This window comes from Aspergillus eucalypticola (genome assembly GCF_003184535.1).
Source record: "Aspergillus eucalypticola CBS 122712 chromosome Unknown BO83scaffold_33, whole genome shotgun sequence".
Classification (NCBI taxonomy): domain Eukaryota; kingdom Fungi; phylum Ascomycota; class Eurotiomycetes; order Eurotiales; family Aspergillaceae; genus Aspergillus; species Aspergillus eucalypticola.
Genome location: NW_020290307.1, coordinates 311,072 through 326,088, shown reverse-complemented (window position 1 = coordinate 326,088; position 15,017 = coordinate 311,072). Strand labels below are relative to the sequence as shown.

The following is a 15,017-nucleotide window of genomic DNA, read 5'->3' as shown; positions in this document are numbered from 1 at the left end:
ATTCTCCGCCGCCAACCACCTCTTAGCGAAGTGGATAAGTAAGTAATAGATAGATAGCCTGAGGCTACGCTACTGCTGCTTGCTGCTTGCTGCTGATCAATTGCACTCGTATTGGGGGGACAATCTTAGCCCGATGCGGGAAGCCTTAGCGAGGACAAATATGGTTGGTCGGTGAGGGGAGAAGATCGTAATCAACCTAGGTACGTGTTTGTAAACTAAATCGAGATGGCAGCTTAGTTACTAAGTTACTTACTTTACGTGTGACAAGTAAACCACTGTAGTTGTAAGTTAGGTAGCTTGGGGGCGTTTACCTGGTTGACTTAATCTAGGTTGATGGTAATGAGAAGAGCTTGTTTTTGACTTTTTGGGGAAGCTTTGAAAGCTACCTATTATGGGGTACTTTTCCGTGGGTCGGATGGGGATGGGGATGGGAAAGGGTTATGCTTAATGGGTGTATGATGTGGTCTGTGTAATTGCTCTGGGGTTCTTTTAGGGATTAGTAGCTGCCAAATGCCGGGTTATAGTGGAAGATATTATTACAGTGAGACAGTTCAGTGACTAAAGCAGCTGTTTCATTTCCATGCATTTTCATTGATTGGTTCCTTAGTATATACCCATACCCATACCCATTCTATGATAATCCTATACAAACCTAACCCTCCTCTCTCTCTCTCTCTCTCTCTCTCTCTCTCTCTCTCACCATATTTTCTTATATACCAATAATATATCCCGACAAAAGAGATAAGGTAGTTTACCAACTCGTAACCCCCCTCTCCCTATCAAACCCACCCCTCAACTGCTCCCCAGGCTTAACCACCTTGCCCTGCAACACCGTATACCGCACAATATTCTCACAATCCTGGGGCCTCACCCTCGCAAGCCAGATACCCTGCGCCGCGCCCTCTTCCTCCTCAGTCCCCTCCGTCTTCTTATACCACTCAAAGTCCCGTCTGCGATAAATAATCACGTTGGCCGCATACTTATGTCCACCCACATGGTTGATAAAGTAGATTCCCACACCCCCAGGCCTCTCATCATCCATGTCCCGATACAAGCCTAGATGGCGCAAATGGCGCTCGAATTCCTTGCGGAGAAGCGGCGCGGACTGTCCGCAGCGGGCGTCGCGAGTGCGGTGGGAGCAGAGCAGGATGACGGCGGAGTGAGGGGAGGGACGGGAGCGGAGGGAGGTGAGGGATTGGATGTCGGCGATGTTCTCTTGTTCTTCTTCTTGCTGCTGCTGTTGTTGTTGTTCTTCAGTTGAGGGCTGCTCTTGTTGTTCACTCTCATCATTGTTGTTTCCACCAACCAACGGGGTAGTAGTCGTCGGCGAGCGATTCACAAAATACTTAATCAAATCTGGCGCCAGCTGCGGCGTGACATGATCGACGATAGTAAACCTGGGCAGAAGCAACACAGTCGTAGGCTGTTTCCCCGCATCATGATGATGATATTCATCCGGGACGGGCATATTGGAGGCGGACAATTTCAGTTTCTAGACATAGCCACCCCACACCGATTAGCTTCGCGCAGCCAGGACAAAAACAACTGCAACAGTGGCAGTGAGATCATACCCCATTACTAGGCACCAGCCCCCCCTTCTCAATCGCCTCCATCACACTCCCCTCTTCATCCGCAACATCCCTCACCCAATCCGCCTTCCCAGTCGCAACCAGCACATGCGTCGACCAGCCATTGATATTCCCATACATGGTATCTTCCTGATCGACATCGAATTTGGCCGGGTATTTCACTGTGCAGGACGCACAGTCGTGCAGACATTCTTCGCCGTCTATGGCGGGGTCGGTCTTCGGGAAAAGGGTATCGACCGATGGCGTAGCATCATCATCATTCTCCTCCTTGGGTTTGGGACTGTCTTTGGGACTCCTGTCCTGCGGGGTTGCCGATGGGGTCGGGGTGAAGAATGAGCGGCCTCGTTGGAGGATGGATTGCATTGTGAATATAGTAGTGTAGCAAAGGGGGGTGGAAAAGGTAAAGGTATGGGGAGAAGAAAGGCAATGTATCTTTTTCTTTCATTCGGACTTTTGGGAACCGCCAGATCTTATCAATCGCCGCGCGCGCCTTGCCAAGGACGGAAAGCCACGCCGACACGGTTTTGATGCGGCTTGACGTTCCACGTCACCCTAAAAAAGAGCTGCCGTGACCTGTGTTCACTGTGGTCGGTTGCTGCCGGACCTCCGATTGGCTTACGTCACGGCGGGAGCAACTCTTTGCCGATTTCTGAAAGTGGGGGAATGTTCTTTTTAGTTTGGGCGTTGGGGAAACACAGCGAGCCCAGGGCAGGTGGATAAATGGGTAATTAAGGCCAATAGGAGACGCTGTGTAACTAATAGTGGCATATTGCGAATCAGAGGGAGAAATCGCATCTTCAATCGTGTAATTATCCAGAATAGTTTTGGTTTTTGCTCCAATTCTTATCTATGTTTGAGGTCTGCCGTCGACGCGGCTGCTGCTGCCAACATTATAAGCGTACGGTAGATCCGTCGGACCCCGGGTCTCGACCAGGCGAATCACGCTCCCTCCAGAGCTACTAGATACATTCGATTGCACTCGTCGAAGCGACCGCATCGATGGCGTCCGAGGAGGCGCCAGGGTCCGCTGCGCCTCCGAGCGTCTCGACCAAACAGGCGACCAGCGACCCTGTCTAGCGCCGTCCCAAGTGGACGCATTTGAAGGCCGTAGACTATTACTCCGGCCCCGCGACATGGCTTCGCTATCGCCATAGGAATCCACCGTATCAGTTTCGCCCTCCTCGTCCGAAGGCCCGATAAGAGACTCGCTTTCAGCCTGGGAACTCCCACCACCCCGCACCTCATCCAAGATCTGGGGATCCAAAACCTTCATCCCCCTCAGGAGCTCCGCAAACACATGCATCAAAGTCCTGAACTCGGCCTCGTGTAGCTCTCGCGTTGAAAAGCGCGCCCGCTCATACAGAGCGACAAACTCCATCCCAATTTCCGGCGGATCAACCACATTCAACGCAGTCAAATGCTGCAAATACCCCCGCAGACCCATCGATATCGGCCGCCGTAATACTTCTACCACCCGCGTGTCAGGAATCGACTCTTCGGTTTCGGGAAATGGCGCGTGAAGCGCCCGCTGGGTGGCCGTGAAGATCGGGTCGGGAGGAGCGAGTGACACTGCCTTGGCCTCGATGAGGTGAGGCAGTTCCTGGACTACAGTCCGATAGGGAAGGTCGGGCAGGTCAGGACATGAGGGCGAGGACCATCCGGGGTGCTCGACTTGACCCCAGGGTGGATTGTCGTAGTCCACCAGGAGCGATTCGTAGCCTGAGAAATCATGTCCGTCGGCTGCAATGTCCCTAGGTCGAGCCTGGTAGGCTATGATCGCACTATGCGCCAAACCCTCCTTAACCAGTCGGCGCACACTCTTGCCGACGTCTTCGCGCTCGACGGGGATCCATGCTTTGGGGATGCCGGAGAGGACGGTTCGGTTGGTATATATACGCGTGGTGTAGATTAGAACCGCGAGAATGAATGTGACAACGTAGCCGCCGGTGATGATAAAGATGTTCGTGAGGCGCTGCGTGATGTAGCACTGGTAGATCGCATCGGCGGGAGTCAGGATGATGCAGAGGAACAGGACCAAGGAGAAGAAGGTGAAGACAGTTAGGTTCAGGACGCGCTGAACGTTGATGGCCATAACCGCGAGCACGTCATATTGCGCCGCAGTACCGGCTGCTCTCAGGTGCAAGCAACTGGCCGGTAGAAGATATACTGCGTAGCTGGGATTAAGGGGATGCCCGTTGCGACCGTGAGATGAGCTGGGTGTCACGTGGTTAATGTGGGCGCGATCGGCATTTGTCTTCCCTGCACGGATCCTGTCTCGAAACAAAGCCATCCCTACCATATCTACTATGTTTCTGCGATAAATCAATATGGCTTCTCAAAGGTATATATATGCCTACGCTTATGCTTCTATTGCTCTACGGTGTATTAATGCTAGGAATCACGACCTTTAGTCGTCCTGGACAGCCACCTCGTCCTCCCACTGAGGCTCGAACTGCGCCCGAGCCCGGCGGATGACCCGCTCGATACCGTCCAGACCCATCTTCAGGACATCCATCTTCGGGCCGTAACTCAGACGAACGAAGTGGTGGCAAGGGCTGTCGAACAGGTCTCTTCTGTGAGCGGGGTTCAGGTCGAAGAAGATACCAGGGACCACAATGACCTTCTCGGTCAAGAGGGCGTTGAAGAAGTTCAGTCCGTCGGACAGGTTGGCCTCCTTGGGGAGAGGAGGGTCCAGGGAGGTCAGGTCAAGCCAGATGTAGAAGGTGGCCTGGGGCACCTCGTCGATGCGGAAACCGATCTCACGCAGACGCCCAACGACGAAGTCTCTCTTCTCGCGGAAGTGCACCTGGAGGGCCTTCATCTCTGCACGCACCAGCGACGGCTCGAGCATGGGAACGGCGGCTTCCTGGAAAGGCGCATTGGCACCACCGTCCAAGTAGGAACCAGCAGAGCCCAGGGCGTCGACGAATTCCTTGGGACCAACAACCCAGGCGATACGCCAACCCGGAAGACGGAAACGCTTGGTCAGACCGTCAATCAGAAGCACATCTGTGAGAGTCAGCATGGCAGGAACAACCTGCACCGGTTCTCGTTTGTTCAGGGAGGGTCAGCGGGCGAACCATCTTTGTTGACATCTTCGACGTTGGTGGCACCACTGATCGTGGTTCCGTCACAGTCGGTAGTGTAGTTGTAACCGCCGTAGAACTCATCCAGAATCAGAGTCGCACGATCTCTGCAGATGTCCTGGATCTGAGCAAGCTCGGGGTTGGAGACAAAGTGTCCGGTAGGGTTACGAGGGTTGGAGGTCAGCAACACAGACGTTCCACGAGCGATCTCCTCGGCGATCTTGTCGGGGTGAATTGCGTAGTGATCGTCTTGGGCGAGGGGAATGGGAATAGGAGCGATCTAGATGCAGAGTTAGCCACCGTATACAACCCGGAGGAGCCCTCTGATCACTGCAGTCATTCCACTGGCAGTGCTGATTCGCACTCACGTTCTTGAACAGCGACAACATCTCAGAGTACGCCGAGTAATCAGGGATAGGGAAAGACAAGTACGAGTTTCCCAAAATAGCAGCGATACGGATCAGACCCGCACGACCACCGGGGACAATGCAGACGTTCTCCCAGGTGTACTGACTGGCCTTGCCCTGACGGTAGTGCTCATTGTAGAGGCGAGCGACGGCGGCACGCAGAGGCTTGATACCGGCGGTGGGACCGTACTCACGGGCGGCGGAGGTGATAGGGATGGAAGTCGGACGAGGGAAACTGCCCTCGATCTCATCATCGGCTTCAGGGGCACCCTGGCCTAGGTTGGCCCAGGAGTGAGGATCCTCAGCATAACCATGTTCGGTGGCACGCTCGGTACACCAGACAACACCGGTGGAGGCACGGGAGGCATCGAGACCGGCATGGGGACGGTGACCTTCGTGGGCGCTACGGAACTGACGGTGGGTTTCGGAACGAAGTTCTGCATGACAGGATGTGATGTTAGTTGAAGTATAAGCGATAGTCCTCGACTAGTAGCTTGTGTTGTTGAAGGGAACGGAGGATTATGTGCCCCTCATGCACAAGGCTGAGCAGCATTGCTGCATGCAGTGGTAGCATGTGTAAAAGCAAGAGTGCAGGGAACATGACTTCTTGAGAAGAAGAAAAGAATAAATGGAAGACATATATATAAAAATGATCCACGTACCATTCTCAGACAACTCCTTACCGACCGAGAAGCGGCGGTTGGAGGGGCGCAGGATGCTCAAGCGGCGGCCGGAGAAAGACATGCTGGGCTGCTTTTGCCAAGTCGCAGATTCTGGGGAAGAATGCAATCTAGTGTATGCAGACTATCGGAGTTCCCTGGATCTGAAGGGGTAAGGAAAGGATTAATTGGGTAAGAACTGAGGATTTCCTTAAAACGGTAGTAATAGACAACAGGGGAAAAAAAAAGATAGGCAAGTAGTAGAGGCAAAGATAGAACTTACTCTCCAAAAGAACAAGAGTTGGAGAACAGAGAATTAAGAGGGGAGAGAGAGGAGAGGATATATCAATAAATAAGAATGAAGAAGTAGATAGTCAGACAGACCAGATAATAAAATAAAAAGGGAAATAAAAAAAAAGAAAAGTGACCAGAGAAGGAAAAAAAGGTACAAGTAATTTTTCTCTTGTCAAGGCGTTAAGGATGGATGGCTCCTCCAACTCATTGCTTTGCCTTGTTGGTCTTGCTTTTCTCCAACTTTTCCTTTACCGCCCAATCTACTCACTCACTCTACGGCATATCGACCCAGACCCAGACTCAGTCAGACAAACTACTACAAGGTACCAAACCACCCACCGCTCTCCTTTTTTTCTACTCCTCTCATCTGCGACAAATAATAATACTACCACCTACTAGTAGTTTCAGCCCGCAGGCACCAGTCAACTTTTTTGACAAAATTAGAAAGAAGGAAGGAAGAGAAAGAGCGAGCAAAATAATCGCGCAACTGCCGCCTTTTCCAGGGAAAGCAAAGCAAAAAAGCAGCCTTACAACCACAATCGTAAAATGCCTCACAACTAAATTGACTAGTAGTTTCGAGGGTTTCGCGGTCAACTGAACTGCCACCCACACACACACCGCATACGTGACGAATCGTCGAACCCAGAATCGATAAGTTTGACCCAACCGTCTCGTCCAGACCGCAATCATTTTCCCGTGGCTCAGTCCCGATCGACGGGCTCCAAGTGGACTCTTCTTTCGGCTGGGATCCGACACCGGCTCCAATGAATCCCAAATCTACCATCCATTCCTTCCGAGACCATATGAACAACTTACATAGTAGTGTTGTAGTACGTAGTATCGATTTCCGGCCCCAGCAGCAAATGACGAGTGGCAGTGGCTGCTGCTCCCCCCCCCTTATTCCCTTATCCCCTATCGATTTTTGTCTACCTATCTGTCTTTGGTATACAATCGGATGGACGGCATCTCAAGAGAGTTGCGACCTGTCTAATGACAAACAGGGACTGGATGGACACCCACCACCCCCTTTCAGCCCTTTCAGGCCCCCGTTGGTTTGGACCGTGGAGTGCCCGAAGTTCCACTTCTCGGTACTGATGGATCCGTGGAATTATGGCGCCCCCCAGGTACTTACTACCTTACTAACTCACTAACCAACCTATCTCCTATCTCCCCCCCCCCCCCCCCTACTCCTTTCTGGTTTATTTTTTGGAGCCATTATCTTCGCCATTGTTCATACTCTATATCTGCACCCAGCACCAAGGAAATCTAAGGTCGTAATACTATCATTGACAGGGCCAGCACGGAAAGCCAGCAAAGAAAAAGAAAAGGTAAAAAGCAACAAATCAACAAGCACAACAGATGAGGTACCGCAACATTAAAGTCCATCCCAAGACCAAATATGCAGGAACACTATACAGCTCATCTCGTATGTCCGACATCCGTCCTGCGCAATCAATGAAAAATCGGAAAGCCAACAAGCGGTATACATACATCATGCAGTCATGGTAGATCAGTTCAAATGGAGAGTCATCAACATTTCCCAGAGCAGAGAGCCGCCTCTCCCAAATCCCAACAGGCTGTCCGAAGTAAACCCACAAAACCCGCTCCTCGCTAGGGTCCATCAAGAATCAAGCGCCCCGGCCGATAATCTTTTTTTTTTTGCCTCTCCCTTAACCCATGCGAATAGAATCAGTAGCCTCTCCAACGCTCTCCAGCCAATCCAGTTGGATGTGAGTCGTCAACTAAACCAAGGAGACAACACCGGTGATAATGTCTCATCTCTTGCCAACTCACACAGAATGAGATGCGGAGAGTAATCAAATGCAGCGATGGTCGGAGAATCAAGGACGAAAAGTAACGGTAGGAAACAAAGTAAGGTAGTGAGAAAATAAGGCAGAAAGTAATCTTCAGTACTGGAACATATGCCATTGCTCCAGCTCTATCATATCTAAGTCTCCACTGCCTGACAGTAGAGTTGAATCTCTCCTACTTGACCCCTAGCGAGCATGTCACGCTGTTGCTCGCGCCACTCCATGAATGCCAGTTGAACGGCCTCGTCGCTGTCAATCGTAACAAAGTCTCCGTCTTCGTCCCGGTATCGTAGCCTGACCGACTTGCTGCCAATTGAGCGGTTGGTGAATCGGGCCAGCTTGGCGTCCACACGATCGATGAGCGAGCGGAACATGATGTTGCTGGCAATGACTAGAGTGACGTAGTTATCATCGAAATTCACCTTGACCTTGAGTTGCGTCGGCATGAGGGGCTCCTCATCCGGCTCGTGGCTCAGTGGAGACGTGGGCTGGTCGGTGGCCGATGTGCTAGGACGGTAGTCAGAGTATTGGGGCTCGTGGAAATGCGTGTGCGGCACATGCCGGGGATCGGAATGTTGCTGGGAGTTGGAAAGGTGGTTTGGGTTGCGAATAGGGATGTTGGCATTGGTAGGGGAGTTGTTCTGGCTGCGGTTGGGAGGCGCCATCATGCTGGATATGTGAGCGGGAATCGGCGGGACGGGTACGTTGTCGACGGTCTGCATCGTATGGGCGCCCATGTAACGACGCATTTCCGGGTTGTGGGTGTGGTTGTGGATATCGGGGCTACTCGCGGATCGCATTCGCTGAGCCATGCCATTTGCCGCCTGGGCCCCTGACATCGGAGGGAGTGAGGGTCGTTGAGCACTTCGTCCATTCGGAGCACCGCTGAAATAAGGATTTGAATTAGGCCCATCTCTTGACGTCGCACAGGACAAAGCCGGGGCTGTATACCGAGCATTTTCTTCATTCCAGTTGCCTGTAGGTGTCACTTGACGACCATGGAAATATCCAGTAGACTGGGAGCTGGACCGTGTAGACGGAGTTTCGGCGACGGGGGAGAAGTAAGATGGAGCGTTCCTCTCTGCTGGCGACATACTGCCTCCAGAAAGATGGGTGTGTAGTGACAGATTCGGATCGGGTACAGGTATGCGAGGGCGACTGGAGCCACCGCTGCCTCCTGTTGCTGAACGGGTTCGGAGACTGGTGCTGGAGGCGTTACGGCTCATCGGGAATTCCGAGAAGAAGCCTGCTTCCTGCGTGGCTGCTTGCTCTTCCGCATAATACTCCTGTTCATATGGGTTCGGAATGTTGGACATGGATCGCATGTACGTGAATTCGGTCTCGGAGGTGCCGGTGTTGCGAGCGCTGCGCTGCTCTGCCTGGATCGCCCGTTGTGTCTCAATGTCCCGGCTCCATTTGCGCATGATGTCCTCGTTCGAATAGCGGATGATGAAATTGTCCACGACTCCTGGATCACCCTTCCAGAAGATCTGGATGCGATAAGAGCCTGTCACAAAGTGATTTAGTCAAAGCAGCTCCCGCAAATGTTTGAGAAGTCCTCGTACCTGGCTTGGGAAGGCAGAGCACGTCTGTCACGTTCGCCATGTAGATGCGGCCTTTGAGCTGAAGCCGCGGCTTGCCTTTAATCATCGCAGCGGGCTTGTCTTTGCCTAGATTCAGTTTCGACTTTTGCTTGTTAGGGTTGATATCCTTGCAGCAAAGGAGTATCCGTTCGAAGAGATAGATATGATACTAATCCAAAAGTCAGCTGGCTGTTCTCTCAACTCCATCTTTGCAAAAGGAGCCTGGGAAGGCTACTAACCTCTCTCTCCGAGTCTTTGCCATTATCACCCTTGATCACCGAAAAGGTGCCAAAACGGAGAAGGTCACCAAATGCGTCAATCTTCAGAGCCTTCCAGTCATCCACTCGTTCATCGAGGTCTTTGACAGCAGACTGCAGGTGCTCTTTGTCAATGGCGTCATTTGCCGAGTCTAAAACGGTTTGGATAGCGTCGATGGCTCGTTGGATGTCGGTCCGGAGGTCTGGGTTTTCTGTTTGCTTCAAAAGTTCCTGCGCAGTGGTCAGTAATGAGACTGGTGGCTATGTATTGAGACGAGGGAATCCTTACCCCTAACATCAGGGGGTATTTAGTCAAGCGCTGGAAAGGCTTGACAAAGAAACCGTTCAAGGTTGCGGGTTGCGCCACCATCTGTAGCAGGTCCTTGGACCGCGGAGCCATGTGAATCTTGTCCCAATCTCTGAGACAGATCTCATCACAGCGCATCTGGTTAGCGATAAAGGGCTCATATTGGCGGAAAGCTTCCTCGTGCTGAATAAACAGCTCGCCCCAGTTTTGTTTCTCTTCGGGCAGCGCATAGTGCTGTTCAATACGGATCAAGAACCGCTGAGCAAAATCAAGCAGATTGTTGAGATTCAAGAAAATCTGATGGCTAGCATCACCATTTACAGCACTTGTCTCTTCTAACTCCTTCTTCAGGGCCTGTAGATTCTGGAGATGATGAACATAGTCGCGCTCCGTTTCCAGTAACTCCTTGAGGATGTGTTCCCGTTTGGTGAGCTTGACGGCACCTTTCGCGGGGGCCCCTGCTCCAATATCCGACGGTCGCTTCAGCTGTCCCTGCATCTCCAGGATGTCCAGAACCCGGTTAACCATCTTGATCACTTTGGTGAAGCCAGTGGTGTTTTCGCCGTAAAGGTCCGTGATAAGGAAGCAGTCTTGCTGAGGGAATCCCAGCTCCTTCAGAGACGCATGGAGGAATTTGAAGGTGGCGGCTTTCGGGCGTTTGGCCTCGGCGACTTTCGTTGTGTCGATTTCCAGGAATTCTTCGGGATCGGAGGCATTGTAGATAGTCAGGAGGGGATAGCCTGTCCGGAGACAATTCCACAGCGACGCCACCGGATCGGTGTTCCCCTGAGCCAGATCGGCTTCCTCCATCTCTCGCATATGGGGTTCAAAGTTCGGTACTTCGGCCAGGCGCTTCTTGAGGTTGACGCAGCTCTGATAGATCGATTCGCCGCCGCGGCGGTTGATGATGTTGTCCTCGGCGATAGGACCGCCATTCATGGTGATGGTCTCAGCCATCTCGACGGGGGTGGTGGCCGACTCGGACCGTAAGGAGTGGAGGCCGGCGACAATGTGGGGGAGGAGCGAAGGGCTTCAAATCTGCGCAGCAGACCGACGGAGGGAGAAAGAGGAAGGAAATGACAGGCGTGCTTGCACGAGGATCAAGTTGAGCATGGGTCACTGGATGCGAGCCGGTGGACCGATGCGGGATGGATGGGACAAGCGAGCAGCTAAGGAACCTTAGGAGTGGAGATGGTGGTACGTTAACTATTAGTTAACTCTCCCTAGAAAGCTGAGTCAAACCGCGAGCTGTTGTTCCGTGTCTCGACCCTCGCCGCCAGAAATCGATCGAATGCGTGATTTTAAAATACACCCTGGGGGGGTCGACGAGTTCACGCGACGAGCCGGATGGGTGATTTTTGTAATTCGGGGAAAGCTCTGCGCTTTTAATAGAAAATTAGTATGGCCTTGGCCAGGGACAAATCTCCGGCCCTTGCTGGCGACAGCGCCCTTCCTGATCAAAAGATGGCGAACCCGAAACTCAAGAAGGATCGAGAAAAATAGAAATGCTGGGTGTGGGGTTTGATTTGCCGCTGCAGCCAGGCAAGCGCAGGCACGTAGTAAGCAGGAACCAAAGAAAGAGCAGCAGCAGCAGCAGCAGCAGCAGCAGGTTCCAAAGAGGCGGATTTTGCCCCTCAACCGAGAAAACAGCTGAAAGGTGGAAATCAGATAAAATATGGGAACGGGAAAGGATCCCTGGAGCGGTACCGCCGGGAACCGTAGGTGAAGGTCAATTTTAGATGTAAAACTAATAAGAATAGCTATGGTATGAAAAATAGGGTGGAAAATAAACCCGGAAGGAGAGAAAGCGAAGAGAGGTAGAGTAAAGAATAAGAGAGGGAGGATGAGGAGGGGGAGTGGGATGGTGGAGGGGAAGGAGGTCAATGGGAAGAAAGGAGGGAAAATGTGAGAAAGCAAAGGATAGACAATCAAGAGTGACAGGAGATGGAAACACCGGAATGGGGGGAAGAAAAGGAAGAGAGGGAGAGAGAGTCCAGGCCAGTCAAGTGGTCCAGTTTGCCCGACTGAGTGGTAGCGCGCGTCAGCTCCAGTCGACAAGTGAAGAAGTGACAAACTTCCCGAGTACTACTATGGAGTACTCTGTACTAAACTGCGAGGAACTAGTCAGTCGGAAGGAAGGACTGACTTGACCAGGACGGGATGATTAAAGGGGGAAGGAGGAGGAGGGGAGGGGGAAGGGAAAGAATGGGTGTTCGGGTGGGTGGGTTTGAAGTGGAGAGAGGAGAGACCGCAGTAGATACTACTAGTCAATATCGAGTAGTGGAGGAGGGGAGTTGAGAAGCACAAAAGAGACACCGTGACAGAGGGGGAGAAAAAGAATGAGTTGAGTGAGGAGGAAGGGTGGGAGACAAGGAGAAGGAGAAGAAGGAGGATGCAACATACCAGAAGAGAAGCTGATGTGGGACTTAAAATTGGTGGTTACTACCTTTGAAGAATTAGATCATAAGTAGATAGCCGATCGTGAAAGGTGGGAAAGGTAAGTATGTGAGTCGCGCAACTATAATACTTTTGACTATACTACTAATAATAATTATAATGAGGGGAGGGGGGGAAGGAAATAATCTGTGGGAGAGAGAGAGAAAGAGAGAGACAGAGACAGAGAGTCCGGGCAACGGAGACAGGAATGAGGAGTACCAAACAATCAACAATTCCAAGTACGTATACGTTAGAATCTGGAATCTTCAATAACAGTGCATTTACTTTGGGGGAGGGAGTGTGGATGGTCAAGTCATATCTGACCGTCTTTTAGAGCAACAGATTTGAATTTCAATAACTACGTACTAAATTCAAATCCAGGCCGAATTGGCAAAAAAGCTGGGGTTGGCCCCGGTAGGGATTCGAGAATGACCGAAGCAGATTGGAGGCCGCATCGGCTGCATGAAGACTCCTCTCACACCAACTGTTTGAGATTTGAACTAGTCCCGAGGCACGCTTAAATTGCCGCCCCATAGACTACCAATTTATCTATCTATCTACACACCACCCCAGTAAAATTCGTTATACACCTGAAACTAAGAATAACTTTTTACTGTACCTAGAAAATACATCCTTAGATTACTACATACATTGACTCGTCTCATCATCACCTTCTTCATCTCCTTGCCACCTTTGTATCAGCATCGACACTTCGGACATTTTTCCCTATTTCATGATCCTCGATCACTACTGTACATCCTAGGGATAAGGATGTCCGACCTGCATACAATCCCAAACACAAGGAGCAACACACATACCACCTGGCAGGTACCACTACCCGCGACACAGTGTCCAATCTACTCCTAAGTCGATGGTTATTTCTCTTTAGTCGCGATATCGACCCCATCGGAGCCCTGGGCACAGCACCTTCATTGGACGGGGAAGTGACAGGAGTGGATGTCCGCCGGTTTCAGGGCTTACTTAGTAGTGGTGGTGGTGGTGGTGGTGGTGGCCGATGATGGAATGATCCAAGCCACCGACGAGCTGGTTCCCATGACAAAAACCTAATTATTATTCCCACGAGGATGACAATTACGGAGGTTCGAGGGTTCATGGATGATACCAAGTTGCAGGATACTTTTCACTAGTCAGTTCCTGTAGGATGTGAGCAAGGGCCGGCTGGGAAGGTACCTTGCCGCCTCCCTCCTGCATCGGAAAAAAGAAGGTACTACCTACTGGTTCCCGCCAACTCGGTCAGGCACAGGGTGTAAAGTTACATCCTGCTCTCCCCTTGCCTAGAAGTGACAGTCTCTATCCCGGTGGTTGGGTCAGTAGGATGAGCTTGAACAGTACTTTTAATAAATCTCTCTCTCATCAAAATACACCCAAAATGGAATGGGCTAGCCCCTTCTTGCCTCGGTTGATCGTTATCGCTTGTAGGAAAGGGTGAACCTGCCTGAGTCAAGTGTTGGCCCCACACCAGTTGCTCGCGCCATCATCGCCATCATCCCTGTTGATACTATGCTCTCTCTGCCAGCGCATTTCGATTCCAAAGCAATAGCTCGGCGAACACTGCACATTACAAATAGTATTATGGCTGAGGTACAGGGGCATTTAGTACTTCACCAAGAGCAAGCCCACAATTACTAGTAGAACTATGAGCAGCTGCAACATTGGCATTAGAGGATGGGTATATTAATATATATAAGTACCCCCACGTATTCAAGTTTTGTGTAGAGACGACAGCTCCTCTGAACATGGTCGAGTGTTGAACTAGGAACTGGGAATCGCATGCAGGCTTATACCTGCGCCAAGGGCTAGCAACACATCTTCTATTCTGGTAGTTATTTTTCAGGCGCGAAGACGAGAAATTATACGCATTAAGGGTATGTGAAGAAGGTATGAAGATGCACGTGAGCTACGCAGAACAGAGGCCACGGTTCTGATATAAAGTGCACCTAGCAGCAAAGAGGGACAGTGGCCTTAGGACTAGCTACTACTATTGTATAGAAATTCAATGTTACTGGGACCATTATATATTCTACACCAGCAAAAGTAGACTGGCGCTCTGGTACTAGTAGACAGTCACTATGGTGCGCATCTCATACCGCAACAGAATTATGGACAGATCAGATAGGTCCAGTAAGCTTATTGAGCTGATATTGACTAGAGCTTGCCAGAGCATGCGATCAGGTCCCTTGCTGAGCTGATGTTCTATCAATTGCTTGGATGGTAGAGAACATCATAATGGCTGAAGTTTAGAAACATCGACGGAGAGCTGAGAAAGTAGATCGCCTTAAAGGAAATCAGCATGCATTAAATGCAGTAAATGTATGAAATTTGTTTCCCTCGAATACTCTGTCTATAAACTGCTTACATCTCTGGATTAGAAATGGTGGTGTAGTAGATTCTGAGTCGCCAAGTTCGACGAGGGTAAGGTTCTAGGTTTGACTATTTGACCCAGTTCGGCATAATACTGATGGCCTATAACTATTGCAAGATATTTAGATATTAGTAATAAACAGTGATAAAATATGAAATATTAACTATGTTCTGTTAGTCAATGGAAAGTGGTGTAACTATCTGCT

At 50.9% G+C, this 15,017-nt stretch overlaps 3 protein-coding genes across 3 annotated transcripts; all 3 read right to left on the bottom strand.

Annotated features, from left to right (window-relative positions):
* Positions 1 to 751: 751 nt before the first annotated feature.
* On the bottom strand, positions 752 to 3,879 carry BO83DRAFT_323187 (uncharacterized protein; the record flags this gene model as incomplete). Its single annotated transcript, XM_025527924.1, has 3 exons — positions 752 to 1,492; positions 1,572 to 1,930; positions 2,508 to 3,879. 3 exons carry the CDS (start codon positions 3,877 to 3,879, stop codon positions 752 to 754), a joined length of 2,472 nt encoding a protein of 823 aa, XP_025383609.1.
* Positions 3,880 to 3,996: 117 nt separating this feature from the next.
* On the bottom strand, positions 3,997 to 5,826 carry BO83DRAFT_455998 (pyridoxal phosphate-dependent aminotransferase; the record flags this gene model as incomplete). The annotated part of the gene is made up of 4 exons (XM_025537052.1): positions 3,997 to 4,598; positions 4,670 to 4,955; positions 5,044 to 5,519; positions 5,745 to 5,826. The coding sequence occupies 4 exons, from the start codon at positions 5,824 to 5,826 to the stop codon at positions 3,997 to 3,999; spliced, it is 1,446 nt and encodes a 481-aa protein (XP_025383608.1).
* A 2,091-nt stretch (positions 5,827 to 7,917) lies between these two features.
* Positions 7,918 to 11,117, bottom strand: BO83DRAFT_149852 (Rho family guanine nucleotide exchange factor CDC24). The gene is made up of 4 exons (XM_025526233.1): positions 9,976 to 11,117; positions 9,669 to 9,917; positions 9,412 to 9,598; positions 7,918 to 9,353 (listed from the first exon to the last, which is right to left on the bottom strand). The coding sequence occupies exons 1-4, from the start codon at positions 10,948 to 10,950 to the stop codon at positions 7,984 to 7,986; spliced, it is 2,781 nt and encodes a 926-aa protein (XP_025383607.1). The 5' UTR covers positions 10,951 to 11,117; the 3' UTR covers positions 7,918 to 7,983.
* Positions 11,118 to 15,017: the final 3,900 nt, after the last annotated feature.

Coding starts and splice junctions, on each gene's coding strand:
- BO83DRAFT_149852 (XM_025526233.1), bottom strand. CDS start 10,950: ATGGCTGAGACCATCACCATGAATGGCGGTCCTATCGCCGAGGACAAC. Junction 9,918..9,975: donor AATACCCCCTGATGTTAGGG/GTAAGGATTCCC, acceptor ACCACTGCGCAG/GAACTTTTGAAGCAAACAGA. Junction 9,599..9,668: donor GCAAAGACTCGGAGAGAGAG/GTTAGTAGCCTT, acceptor CTTTTGGATTAG/TATCATATCTATCTCTTCGA.